The sequence below is a fragment of the Eimeria acervulina genome, genomic scaffold, assembly GCF_000499425.1.
Source record: "Eimeria acervulina Houghton genomic scaffold, Eah_scaff734, whole genome shotgun sequence".
NCBI lineage: Eukaryota > Apicomplexa > Conoidasida > Eucoccidiorida > Eimeriidae > Eimeria > Eimeria acervulina.
Genome location: NW_013547172.1, coordinates 2,501 through 15,388, shown reverse-complemented (window position 1 = coordinate 15,388; position 12,888 = coordinate 2,501). Strand labels below are relative to the sequence as shown.

At 52.9% G+C, this 12,888-nt stretch overlaps 3 protein-coding genes across 3 annotated transcripts in view; 2 read left to right on the top strand and 1 right to left on the bottom strand.

Annotated features, from left to right (window-relative positions):
• Positions 1–1,256: 1,256 nt before the first annotated feature.
• EAH_00047670 (hypothetical protein, conserved) lies at positions 1,257–4,537 on the top strand (the record flags this gene model as incomplete). Its single annotated transcript, XM_013391444.1, has 7 exons — positions 1,257–1,260; positions 1,790–2,160; positions 2,276–2,381; positions 2,503–2,561; positions 2,914–3,662; positions 3,768–3,839; positions 4,192–4,537. 7 exons carry the CDS (start codon positions 1,257–1,259, stop codon positions 4,535–4,537), a joined length of 1,707 nt encoding a protein of 568 aa, XP_013246898.1.
• A 1,519-nt stretch (positions 4,538–6,056) lies between these two features.
• On the top strand, positions 6,057–8,741 carry EAH_00047660 (kinesin, putative; the record flags this gene model as incomplete). The annotated part of the gene is made up of 2 exons (XM_013391443.1): positions 6,057–7,209; positions 7,576–8,741. 2 exons carry the CDS (start codon positions 6,057–6,059, stop codon positions 8,739–8,741), a joined length of 2,319 nt encoding a protein of 772 aa, XP_013246897.1.
• Positions 8,742–8,983: 242 nt separating this feature from the next.
• The window catches only part of EAH_00047650 (hypothetical protein, conserved), a gene marked incomplete at both ends in the record, with an annotated part of 4,171 nt that continues 266 nt past the window's right edge, over positions 8,984–12,888 (bottom strand). Inside the window, 7 exons of the mRNA XM_013391442.1 lie at positions 8,984–9,266; positions 9,630–9,812; positions 9,974–10,186; positions 10,680–10,966; positions 11,215–11,379; positions 11,769–12,345; positions 12,607–12,795. Coding sequence (XP_013246896.1) covers positions 8,984–9,266; positions 9,630–9,812; positions 9,974–10,186; positions 10,680–10,966; positions 11,215–11,379; positions 11,769–12,345; positions 12,607–12,795 — 1,897 coding nt within the window. The remainder of the gene's footprint in view (positions 9,267–9,629; positions 9,813–9,973; positions 10,187–10,679; positions 10,967–11,214; positions 11,380–11,768; positions 12,346–12,606; positions 12,796–12,888) is intronic.

Sequence of the window (12,888 nt, the reverse complement as noted above, 5' to 3'; positions counted from 1 at the left end):
TAGACAAAGAAGACAGACAGAGACAGACAAGAGGCGAGGAGAACAGACAGAGACAAAAGAGCGATTAAAATGCAAACTAAAAGGAGACAAAAATGCAGCAGCTGCTGCTGCTGCAGCAGCTGCTGCATCATTAGCTGTTGCTGTCGCTCCTGTTAAGGGAGGATCATTCGCTGTTGCAGCTGCAACTGCTGCTGCTGCTGCTGCTGCTGCTGCTGCAACGACGGGGGCAATTGCTGTTGCTGCTGCAGCGGCAGTCGCTGTTTAAAAGGCAAGCGCAGCAGCAGCAGCAGCAGCAGGTGTTGCAGGTCATTGGAGGAGACCGTTGAGGTGTACGCGCAGCTAAGGAACAGTGAAAGGGAGCCCTTTCTTGCTGCAGCAGCATCAGCCTCAGCATTTGTTGCTGCTGCTGTCTGCTGCTGTTAATTATTATTATTTAATAACAACCAAAACCCTCAGGGGCAATAGCAAAGAATTCTTACTAGCCTTAACGGAGACAGTTTTTTATGTTGTTTATAAAACAGCTCTTAAAAAGCATTATCAGCAACAACTAAGGAGACAAGAGACAGCAGAGTTAGCAGAGAAGAGACAGCAGAGACAGCAGAGAAGAGACAACAGAGACAGCGAGGAGACAGAAGAGACAGCAGAGAAGAGACAGGAGACAACTAAGGAGACAGCAGAGAAGAGACAGCAGCTGCACAGTACTAACTGCCACCCCACAGCAGCAGCAGAGAAAGGCTTGCAGCTAGCAGTGAAGAGAGGAGACAGCAGAGATACTGACGAGCTGTCTCCTTTCTCTTGTCTCTTTGGAGACAGTAGCTGTCTCCTGTCTCTAAGGAGCAACCCTAAACCGTAAACCCTAAACCCTAAACCCTAAACCCTAAACAACTCCAGGAACAGCATCATGCAATGCAAACCTACTAACAGCGGCTGCTATTCTACAGTCCCCGCTAACCCTAAACCCTAAACCCTAAACCCTAAACCCTATACCCTAGGCCAGGAGAGGGCTTTAGAGTGTGCCGTTGGTCGCGGGTCTCCTGTGATGTATAAGCCCATATCTTCAAACCCTAAACCCTAAACAGTACACCATAAACCCTAAACCCTAAACCCTCGATCCTCACTCAATGTTTCTCCTTGACTATCAACCACCCCGCAGCGACTGCAGTAAATGCTGCTGCTGTTGTTGTTGCTGCTGTTGCTGCTGCTGCTGCTGGTGATGGTGTTGCTGCAGGCTCGCCCAAGGCAGGGCTTCAAATCTTATGGGTGTGCAAGGAGGCTGTTTATGGGTTTAGGGTTTAGGGTATGACAAGGGTTTAGGGTTTAGGGTTTAGGGTTTTGCCTCCAGGGTTTAGTGTTTACATTAAGCCAAACGTTAGGCGTTTTCTTATTGAATTACTGATTAGATACGGAATCGCTTCTGCTGCTGCTGCTGCTGCTGCTGTTGCTGCTGCTGGCGCATGCAGCAGCAACAGCAGCAGCAGCAGCAGCACTTTTGGAAGCTGTACCCCAAACCCTAAACCCTAAACCCTCAATTTAAATATTGTTTAATAATAAACTTCCTTTGGCTATGACTTTTTAAATGTCTAGAGGACGGACGACCGCCGCTAAACCCTAAAACCTAAACCCTAAACCCTAAACCCTAAACCCTAAACCCTAAATCCTTGACCGTACAGCCCCCTTCCTGTGTTTTAAAGGAGAAATGGTTTTTTTGACATCTCCCTACTGCTCGGCGGCGCCTCTCACCTGAGGGCTTAGGGTTTAGGGTTTAGGGTTTAGGGTTTAGGGTTTGCAGTAAAAGCACCGCCTTCCCAGGCACTCTACCCAGCAGAGCAGCAGCAGCAGCATCCATCAGCAGCGGAGACATCGGCATCAAAAAGATTAGCAGCAGCAAAAAGAGCAGCAGCACCAACCGAAGCAGCAGCATCAGCAACAGCAGCATCCAAGGAATTTGCTGCAGAAGCAGCAGCAGCAGCAGCAGAAGCAGCATCGTTTGAGGAAGCTGCAGCATCAGCAGCAGCAGCATCATCAGCAGCAGCATCATCATCAGCAGCATTGTCAACATCAGCAGCAGCAGCAGCAACAGCATCATCATCATCATCAGCATCAGCAGCAGCAGCAGCAGCAGCAGCAGCAGCAGCAGCAGCAGCAGGATGTACATCCCTCGTGCGCCTGAGATTCACAGACATCCGTTTTACCCTCCTTTATCTGCTGCAGAGTTGCTGCAGAGGGACTGTCTCCTTTCTCGCTGCCGCCTTGTGTGCGACTCTGCTTCTCGCAGCTCGAGCAGCTCCCCCAGCAGCAGCAGCAGCAGCAGCAGCAACAGCAGCAGCAGCAGCAGCAGGGTATATTGGGGCTCTCTCGATGGAGGGAAGGGGAGACGCAAAGTGCGCCGCAGCTGCTTCGGATTTGCTGCTAGCGGAAGCAGAGTTTTAGCAGGCTATCATGATAATCTCTCTGTTGCTGCTGCAGAGACGCTGTCTATACAGCTCAATGTTGCTGCTCCAGGTGTATGCCTCGTCTTACCCCACCCTGTACACCCCGATCTTGTTGCACTCGGATGCCAGGTACTATCCCCTGCTGCTGCTGCTGCTGCTGCTGCTTGTGCTGCTGCTGCTGCTGCGGCTGCTTGCTTGTGCTGCTGCTACTGCCGTTGATACTGCTGCTGCTGACATAACTTTGGCTATTTCAGTGCTGCATTTGCTGCTGCTGCATTTGCTGCTGCTGCATTTGCTGCTGCAGCTTGTGCGGTCGCTGCTTCATCCTGTGGCTGCTGCTGGAGCTGCGTTTGCTGTTCCTGTTTCTGCTTCTGTTGCACTTGTGGGGCTGCAGCACTTGCTGCTGTTGGTGACATCGGACCTGCTGCTGCAGCAACTGCTTCTGCTTCTGCTGCTGCTGCTGCTGTGTATATATGTACAGGGGCCGAACCGCTCTGGGTCAGTTCTGAAGCTGCTGGATTTGCGGCAGCAGCCGCCTCGCTCTTTTGCTTCCTGCAGCAGCAGCAGCAGCAGCAGCAGCGAGATGGGCATCGCGGGGTGTATGTACACCTCCCCGTTTGGAGATGAGTGGTGGACAGGGGCTTGGCATCCGTCAGGAAGTTATTTAGTTTGCATCGATAAAAGAGACAGATTGCACTGTCTCTACCCGGGACAGCAGCAGCAGCAGCAGCAGCAGCAGCAGCAGCAGCAGCAACAGCGGAGCGCTAGTGGAACTCCCACATCCGCCAGCACCGTTAGCAGCAGCAGCACCAACAGTAACAGCAGCAGCAGCAGCAGCAGCAGCAGCAATGATATAAGGAGCGAAGTGCTGCAGCTGGAGGCTGTTACTTACAGCTGCTGCTTCGGGTTGGGTGGGCGTGTGTTTATAGCAGCACAAGAAGATGGTTGCTGTCGTTTGCTGCCTAGCTGCGACGGCATAGGTTTAGCAGCAGCAGCAGCAGCGCTGCAGCTGCCGGTGTTGCAGGGGCCTGCAGTTGTAGCAGCAGCAGCAGCAGCAGCAGGAGACATTATAGGAGTAGGGGGTACAGACGGCTGTATACAGCTTCTTCATGTCTCTACTCTCTCGCCTGTGGGGTCAGTACCCAGGGCTGACGTGGGCGTGCAGTGTATATCCATCAGCAGCGACGGTTTGCTGCTTGCCTGGGCTTCAAAGAGGGCACCACAAGAGCAGTAAGCAGCAGCATTATGTTGCTGCAAGCACCCGCCTCCTGCTGCTCCTACTCGTGCAGCAAATGCTACACAAACTGCTCTTCTTCTGCTCCTGCTGCTGTGCAGAAGGATGCACCAGCAGCTGATGCGCCTGCAGCAGCAGCAGCAGCAGCAGCAGCAGCAGCTAGAGCTTGCTTTGTAGGGTAGTTTGGAGTGCTCCGCGTCTACTTCTTGTGTAGGAATGCTGCAGCAACAGCAGCAGCAGCAGCAGCAGTTTGTTTGCTTCTCCTGTTGACTGATAGAGTGGGCTGCTGCAGCAGCAGTTGCTGCTGCTGCTGCTGCTGCAGTTGGGTGGTGTTGCTGCGGTAGCTGCTGCTGCTGCAGCCGAGACACTAAGCGAGAAAGCGAGACAGAGAGAGAGGAGACAGCAATAGAGAGACACAGAGAGACAGTAAAAACACGCTAATGAGAAGTATAAATATAAATATAAATATAAACATAAATATAAATATAAATATATATTTATTTATTTGCTGCTGTGGGTGTGCAGAGAGGAGCCCCTGCTGCGGAGACAAGAAGATAGAGGGAGACAGGGTAAGCACAAAGTCTCTGTTGCTGCAGTGTCTCCTACTGAGCTGCTGCTGCAGTTGGAGACACCTGCGCAGGTAACAGCAGCAGCATTTCATCCCCACCGACATGTACTCGCCATAGCCTGCGATGCAGACTGCAGCAGCAGCAGCAGCAGCAGCAGCAGCAGCAGCACGTCGTCCATGTCGTCGTCGTCGTGGTCGCCGTCGTTTGCAGCAGCAGCAGCAGCAGCAGCAGCAGCAGCAGCAGCAGCAGGTACAGCAGCAGCAGCACCAGCGGCAGCAAACATATCGGAATCCTCGCCCTAGACTAATCACCTGCAGCAGCAGCTGCTGCTGCTGCACCAGGACCAGCTACAGCAGCAGCAGTAGCTGCAGCAGCAGTAGTAGTAGCCGCAGCAGCGGTACCAGCTACAGCAGCAGCAATAGCTGCAGCAGTAGCTGCAGCAGCAGCAATGGCTGCAGCAGCAGCTGCTGTTGCTGCTGCACGCTTGCATTTGTTTTTTCTTGACTTTTAATTCTGCTATTCGTGAAGTGGCGCTTCAACTTTTTTTCATATGCAATTTAGGGTTTAGTTATTAGGGTTTAGGGTTTAGTTATTAGGGTTTAGGGTTTAGGGTTTAAGCAAAAAGCAGGTTGTAGTTGGCGGTAGAGGCATTAGCTTGGAAGATTAGGTTTAGAGTGGGGATAATAATTTAGGGTTTAGAACTGAGGGTTTATTGCCGAGGGTTTAGGGTTTAGGGTTTAGGTGTTATGGTTTTCTGTTTAGCGTTGAGGGTTTATTGTCGAGGGTTTAGGGTTTAGGGTTTAGGGGTTATGGTTTACAGTTTAGCGTTTAAGGCTTTGTTTTAAGTGTGGGAAGCAATTGATTAGGCTTTGGGGATTAGGAATTTAGGGGCTAGGGTTTAGGGTTTTGCTTGTGTGCATTAGGGTTTAGGGTTTTGCTTGTATGCACTAGGGTTTAGGGTTTACGGTTGCTGCTTTAGGGCTAGTGCTTAGCTATCGGGTAGAGATTTTACGGTATAGAGGACACAGTCTAGGGTTTAGGGTTTAGGGATTATGGCATAGGATCTAGGGTTTAGGGTTTAGGGTTTAGGGTCTTAGGGTTTAGGTATTAGGGTTTAGGGCTTAGGGGTTATGGCTTAAGGATTTAGAGTCTTACGGGTTAGGGTTTAGGGTTTAGAGCTTAGGGGCTATGGATTAAAGATTAGGGTTTAGGATTTTAGGGTTTAGGGTTTAGGGTTTAGGGTTTTGCTGCATACAGCAGTGCGTCTATTGAATTGAATAACACAAACCCCACCGTATGCGCCAGCCCTTCTCCTTCAAACATAAAATAAAATAAAATAAAATAAAATAAAATAAAATAAAATAAATAAAATAAAATAAATAATATAAAAAAGAAACAAAAAAAATAAAACAGTTTAAACAAATATTAAACAATTTTTACTTCTTCGTTTTTTTATTCAATATCCAAGTGACCCCCCATCACGCCCGCCCGTTTGGTGGGCCACTGGTCAAACCCTAAACCCTAAACCCTAAACCCTAAACCCTAAGCCCTAAGCTCTAAAACCCTAAACCCTAGACCCTAAAACCCTAAACCCTAAACACTAAAACCCTTAGCCTTCAACCCTAAACACTTAACGCCAAACCCTGAATCCTAAACCCTAAACCCTATGCCGGGAAACGTAAACCCTAAACCCTAAACCCTAGAAGCCAAGGGTTCTGCGTTATAGAGGAGAAGAAGAAGGGTGTAGAGGGTGCGGTGTATATACACTGGAGACTGCTGAGTACGTGCAGAAGAGATTCAGGTGTATGTACACCCGAAGAGATGAACAGCCCCAGTTGCAGCAGCAGCAAATCTATACATACGCAGCAGCAAGATGGCAGCACCGGCAGCAGCTGCAGCACCTGCAGCAGCAGCACCTGCAGCAGCAGCACCTGTAGCAGCAACAGCAGCAAGGGAAGTGACACTGAAGACAGCAGCCCAGTCAGCACCAGCGAAGACGGCAGCAGCAGAAGCAACAGCAACAAGGACAGCAACAACAGCAGCAGCAGCAACAGCAGCAGCAAAAAGCCCACTCAAAGACAAGAGATGCCTGCTGTTCGCGTCTTTTGCCGGGTAAAGCCTTTGCTTCCAGAGAGCAGCAGAAGCAGCAGCAGCAGCAGCAAAAGTAGCAGCAGCAACAGCAGCAGCAACGAAGAGACAGCTGTGCACGTTCTCGACAGCCGCCGCGTCTCTGTCCGGGTCCCCGATGCTGCCCGTACAGACAGCAACAGCAGCAGCAGCAGCAGCAGCAGCAACAGCAGCAGCAGCAGCAGCAGCAACGCAGTGTTTGCTGTTGAGGAGGTGTTCAATCCTCTCTCTTCTCAGCAGCACATCTTTAACTCTGTTGCCTTGCCGCTGCTGCAGCGCTGCTGCAGCGGGGGTGAAGCCTGTGTTGTGGTGTATGGACAGAGCTGCAGCGGGAAGACCTATACGCTTCTAGGGCCCGAGCAGCAGCAGCAGCAACTGCAGCAGCAGCAGCAGCAGGACGGTGCTGCAGGGATTGATAACGAGTCCCTTCCTGTGACTGCTGAAGCAGGTCTGCTGCCGCGAGTGGGAGCCTTCCTGTTGCAGCTACAGCAGCAGCAGCAGCAGCAGCAGCAGCAGCAGCAGCAGCAGGAATGCGTTGGGAATATAATAGAGAGTATTTCTCTGTCTCTTTTCGAAATGTATAAAGAGGTGCTAACCGATCTGTTGACGGGCGAGGGCCCGCTGCAGCTGCGGCAGCAGCAGCAGCAGCAGCAGCAGCAGCAGCAGCAGCAAGGGGTGCAGGTGTTGGGGCTGAGCGAAAGGAGAATTTGTAGTGTACGTACACTCCAGCGAGCCGTTGCAGAGGCATTAAAGAGACGCCGCTGCAGCAGCACGCAGCTAAACAGCAGCAGCAGCAGATCTCATCTCTTCGCCTGCTTCTCTCTACAACTCAGGGCTATTTCAACAGGTCTGCTGCTGCTGCTTCTACCGCTGCTGCTGCTGCTGCTGCTGCTTCTGTTGCTGCTGTTGCAATTGCGGCTGCTGCTCTTGTTAGTGGTGATGGTGGTGGTGCTGCTGCTGGTAGTGGTTGTGGCGGTGGTGGCGTTGCTGCTGCTGCTGCTGCCGTCGCTGCTGCTGCTGCTGTTCCCGCTGCTGCTGCTGCTGCTGCTTCTGTTTGTGCGTTGCTGCTAGTTGCGGTGTTTTATTATCTGAGTTTCTGCTTCTTCTTCTGCTTCTGCACCCCGTTGTGCTGCTACTATTGCTGCTGCTTGTGCTGCTGCTGCTGCTGTAACTACTACTACTACTCCTGCTGCTGCTGCTGCTGCTGCTGCAGGAGAGGAGTTGCGGGGTGTATTTCGCCTGGTGGATTTGGCGGGGACAGAGCGCAGCAGCGTAGCGGGGACCGAAGGAAGTTTGCTGCAGGAAGCAGCAGCAATCAATCGGTCTCTCTTTTGCTTCTGTCATTGCATCGATGCTTTAGTCTCCAAACAAAGAGCTGCTGCTGCTGCTGCTGCTGCTGCTGCTACTGCTGCTGCTGCTGCTGGGGAAACGGCAAAGGCAGAAGCAGATCCTCCTGATGCCTCTCCAGCTGCAGGAGGATCTGCTGCTGCTGCAGCAGCAGCAGCAGCTGCTGCTGCTGCTGCTGCTACGGTGAACTTCCGCGGCAGCAAACTGACGCGGCTGCTGCAGCCAGCGCTGCTAGGGAGGGGGGGTGGTGCTGCTTTGCTTATTTGTGTCTCCCCGCAGCAGCAGCATGCAAGAGACACCTGCAATTCCTTGTCTATAGGTGCGAAGGCAATGTACATACAGCCGAAGAAAGAGCTGCAGCGCAAACCCAAGAAACAGCAGCAGCAGCAGCAGCAGCAGCAGAAGCAGCAACAGCAGCAGCGGCAGCACCAGGGTTTAAAGGCAGACAACGCATGCAATGACCCTCAAAGAACACTAACGGCAGGCGAGGAAGCAGCAGAACCCTCTGCAGCAGAAGCTGCTGCTGCAGCAGAAGCAGCAGCTGCAGCAGCAGGCGAAGCAGCAAGTATCTTGCAGGCAGCAGCAGCGGTGCTGCATGCGCACACAAAAATCCCAAACAGAAATGCAGCAGAGGTTAAGGATGCAGCAACAGCAGCTGTAGCAGCAAATGCTGCTTCTGCTGCAGCAGAGAAGCCCCGCTGGGGGCTGTATGCTCTGTTATTCAGATGCAGCAGGAGACGGCTGCAGCAGCAGCAGCAGCAGCAGCTTCCGCTGCATCTCGACAAGCAGCAGCAAGCAGCAAATGTGCGCATGCAAAGCCTCAGGAAAGCTGCTGGGCGAGCTCAGCAGCTGGGGGCAATTCTGCTACAGCAGCAGCAGCAGCAGCAGCAGCAACAACAGCCGCAGCAAGTGCAGCAGCAGCTGCTGTTGCAGAGGCAGCAGATGCTGCTACAGGAAACACGAGAAGCTATTGCTAAAGAGCTGCTGCTGCTGCAACAACTGCAGCAGCAAAGCTGCAAGCCACCATACTAGCTCCCAGCAGCAGCAGCAACGGCAACAGCAACAGCAGCAGCAACAGCAGCAGACGAGTGCATGCGGTCAAGAGACTTCAATTGACAGTTTTTAAAATCAAACTTGGCTTTCTAGCTGCAGCTGTTGCTGCAGCTGTTGCTGCAGCTGTTGCTGCAGCTGTTGCTGCAGCTGTTGCTGCTGTTTCCCTATCAGGGTGTTGAGTGTCTCCTACAGAGGAGCAGCAAATGCAGACAGCCAAAGTGCTAGCCCCCGCAAGCAGTTGTTCTTTGCTTCTTAAGACGCCCACCCCCTGCTGCTGCTGCTGTTGCTGCTGCTGTTGCTGCTGTCTCAGGGGCTGCTCGCTGGGCTGCGGCGGCATTTGCTGCCTCCGCTGCTGCTGCTGCTGCTGCTGCTGTCTCCTCTGCCGCTGCTGTTGCTGCTGCGCCTGCCTCCTCTTCTGCTGCTGGCGTTGCTGCTGCTGCTGCTGCTGTCTCCTCGTCTGCTGCGGGTCTCCCCCCAACCAGTTTCCTTAGCTTCAGTATTGTCCTGCGGTGTACATGCAGCTCAGCCGTAAAGCCCAAACCCTAAACCCTAAACCCTAAACCCTAAACCCTAAGCTCCCTTCTAGAGCGCAAGCTTGTGTTTGTCTTCCACATCTCACAGCGGAGGGTTTAGGGCTAAGGAGGGTTTATTAGGGTTTAGGGTTTAGGGTTTCTCTATCTCAGGTGTAGGGTTTACTATATATATGTTTGGAGTTGAGGGTTTAAGGCGTGTATATTTCGGTAGAATGCTTAGGGTTGGTCAGCGGTGTCTACTCGTAGAGTTTAGGGTTTAGGGTTTAGGGTTTAGGGTTTAGGGTTTGATGACCTGTAGTACATTGCGTATGTCTCCCCCCACTTTTTATCTAACTCTGCTTTTTGCTGCTGCAGAGGCAGATCCGACAGAATGTCGTAGATGTCTCTTTTAATTCTTTGTTTAACTTTTAAGCGAACAGCAGCACATTCATCGCCTCGATGAAAGCAAGGCTTGCTGCAAGGAGACAGTTTGCTGCAGGAGACACCTGGGCGCTTCGCCGGCACTGCACGCGCTCCCCTACGACACAAACCCTAAACCCTAAACCCTAAACCCTAAACCCTAAACCCTGGGATGCCCTATAACACGGCTGTTTTCCACATCTTCGTACGAAGCTCTAAACCCTAGTTAACCCTACAAAACCTTATTAAACCCTAAACCCTAAACCCTGATGGGCCTACCCCGCTGTGCAGGGGCGGCGTGCAGCTCCAGCAGACCCCTGCCCTGCTGCTGCCAGCTGCTGCTGCTGCTGCTGCTGCTGCTGCTGATCTGCAGTAGCAGAGACCCCCTCCGGCTGTCTCCAGTCTCTGCGGCTGCTGCTTGAAGGAGACTCCTCGTGCAGCTCTGGGGGAGGGTCTGGTAGTGCAGCAGCAAGGGCTAGGATCTCCGTCAGCCTAAGCACAAACCCTAAACCCTGAACCCTAAACCCTAAATCCTACTAGAAGCAGCAAGACGCGCTGCTCCAAATTCGCCGCAAGCTTGTTATAAGTTTGCTGCAGCAGTAACAGCACTTCTGGTGAAAGACTCCTGGTGCATTCAGCCAAGTGTCTCCTTTTATACATTTAAATGTCTCCTTATATGCATCGAAGTGTCTCCTTATATGCACCTAAGTGTCTCCTCTTATACATCCAAGTGTCTCCTTTTATGCATCTAAGTGTCTCCTTTTATACATCCAAGTGTCTCCTTCTATGCATCTAAGTGTCTCCTTTACACATTTAAGTGTCTCCTTTAATGCATTTAAGTGTCTCCTTTTATACATCCAAGTGTCTCCTTTGATGCGCCTAAGTGTCTCCTTTAAAGCATTCAAGTGTCTCCTTCAAAGCATCTAAGTGTCTCCTTTGAAGCATCTAAGTGTCTCCTTTAAAGCATTCAAGTGCCTCCTTTTACCTGATAGCCTGGGCCTTTGTCTCCTTTAATACTCGACGAAAGCATTCAGGGCATGGCTGCCCTGGTGGTGCGCAGTGCTGCTGCGAGCCTTTCTTGCTGCAGCGCCCCATCTGCTGCTGCTGCTGCTGCTGCTGCTGCTGCTGCTGCTGCTCGAGGCTGTCTCCTTGCTGCTTCTTAACAGGGGGGTAGAGGAGCGCAGGGGAGACGATCCCCAACTCTATGGACAGCTTCAAACTCGTTACGTCGCGCAGCTGACAGAAAGATGTCGCAGGGTCCTCCACTGTAAACTGCAGCAGCAGCAGCAGCAGCAGCAGCAGCAACAGCAACAGCAGAAGCAGCAGCGGCAGCAGTAGAAGGAGCGATGATGGAGCAAAGAACAAGTGCAGCGCCAAACGATTGTCAATGTGGGGTACAGAGGATTACCTTAGACAGCACATGAAGCAGCAGCAACAACAACAGCAACGTGGATGCAGCAGAAGCAGCAGAAGCAGCAGCAGCAGCAACAGCAGCAGCAGCAGCTGCTGCAGCAACAGACCTCAATGACTTTGGGGTCGAGGATAATGTCTTGATAGACAAACTCCAGCGTCCGCATTCCAATCCCTGAACGCAGCACCAAACCCCTGTTGCTGCTGCTGTGCTGCTGCTGCTTTGCTGCTGCTGCTGCTGTGCTGCTGCAACGGTCTGGTGCGCACGCTGCTACCTTTGACGCAAAGGGAAGCAGCAGCAGCAACAGCAGCAGCAGCAGCAGCCAAAGGAACGATCCCCGACCCTTATCAGCAGCAGCACGTAACGAGGTAGCAGCAGCGGGTGCGGGGACAGCAGCAAACACGCAGGGGCAGCAGCAGCAGCAGCAGCAGCACGGGCAGCTATAACAGTTGGTCAGCAGCATGAGAAGCAGCAACAGCTGCAGCAGTACAACCAGCAGCAACAGCAACAGCAGCAGTAGATGCAGCAGCACAAGCAGCAGCACATGCAGCAGCACAGCAGCAGCAGACGCAGCAGCACAACCAGCAGCACTGCAGCAGCAGCAGCACAACAAGCAGCAGCAGCAGCAGCAGCAGCAGCAGCAGCAGCACCTTTGCTTTGAACATGAGGGAAGACGAGGCATTGACTGAGTCTCCTTCTATAACCCCAAAAGGCATAAAATGTATACAAAGTAAAGATGCCAGCTAACTCCCATCTGCTGCCCTGCTGCTGCTGCTGCTGCTGCAGCTGCAGCAGCTCCTCCGCCGGCTGCTCCTCTTGCTCCTCTTGCTGCTCCCCCGCAGCAGCAGCAGCAGCAGCAGCAGCAGCTGCTGCTGCTGCTGCTGCCTTTGAAGCTGACTTTAAGGATGCTCCCTCTGTTGCGGCCCCGTCTCCTGCTGCTGCTGCTGCTGCTTCTTCTTCTGCTGCTGCTGCTGCTACAGCAGGAGAGCCTTTCTCTCTCTTTGCACCGCGGCTGCCTGCTCCTCCTCTTTTGCTGCTGATGCTGCGTTGTTGCTGCGGCCCCGTTGTTGTTGCTGCTGCTGCTGCAGTGTCAGCTGCAACAGCAGCAGATGCAGCAGGATAGGCAGCAAACACCGGAAGAGCTGGCTGAGAGCTGTCTCCTTCGCTGTCTCCTGCTGCAGGGGGCCCCACAAGGCAACCCCCCGATCCCCCATCTAAGCGCATTGCCTCAATGCGCTTCCTGCAGCAGCAGCAGCAGCAGCAGCAGCAGCAGCAGCAGCAGCAGCAGCAGCAGCAGAAGCAGCAGCAGCGGAGGTTGAGGTGATAGCAGCTGCACCGGAAGCAACGAACACGCAGCAATGACAGCACAAAAAACAGCAGCAGCAGCAGCAACGGCAGCAACAGCAAGAGCAGCAGCAACTGCATGACCATCCGCAACCACGGCAGCAGCAGCAGCAGCAGCAGCAGCAACAACAGGAGCAGCAGCAGCAGTGGAGCTCACCTAGCAGCAGGCAGGAGGCTTAGTTCAGCTGTTTGCTGCTGCTGCTGCTGCTGCTGCTTTTGCTGCTGCTTTTGCTGCTGCTTCTTCTTGTCAATCCGCAGCACAAACGGCAGCAGCACCGACCACTGAGGGTCGGGGTGTATAGACGAAGCAGATTCAATAAACCAGTGCAGAAACCACTGCACTCGCCTGCAGACAAACCCTAAACCCTAAACCCTAAACCCTAAACCCTAAACTCAATAAATCCATGCAGAAATCACTGCACTCGCCTGCAGACAAACC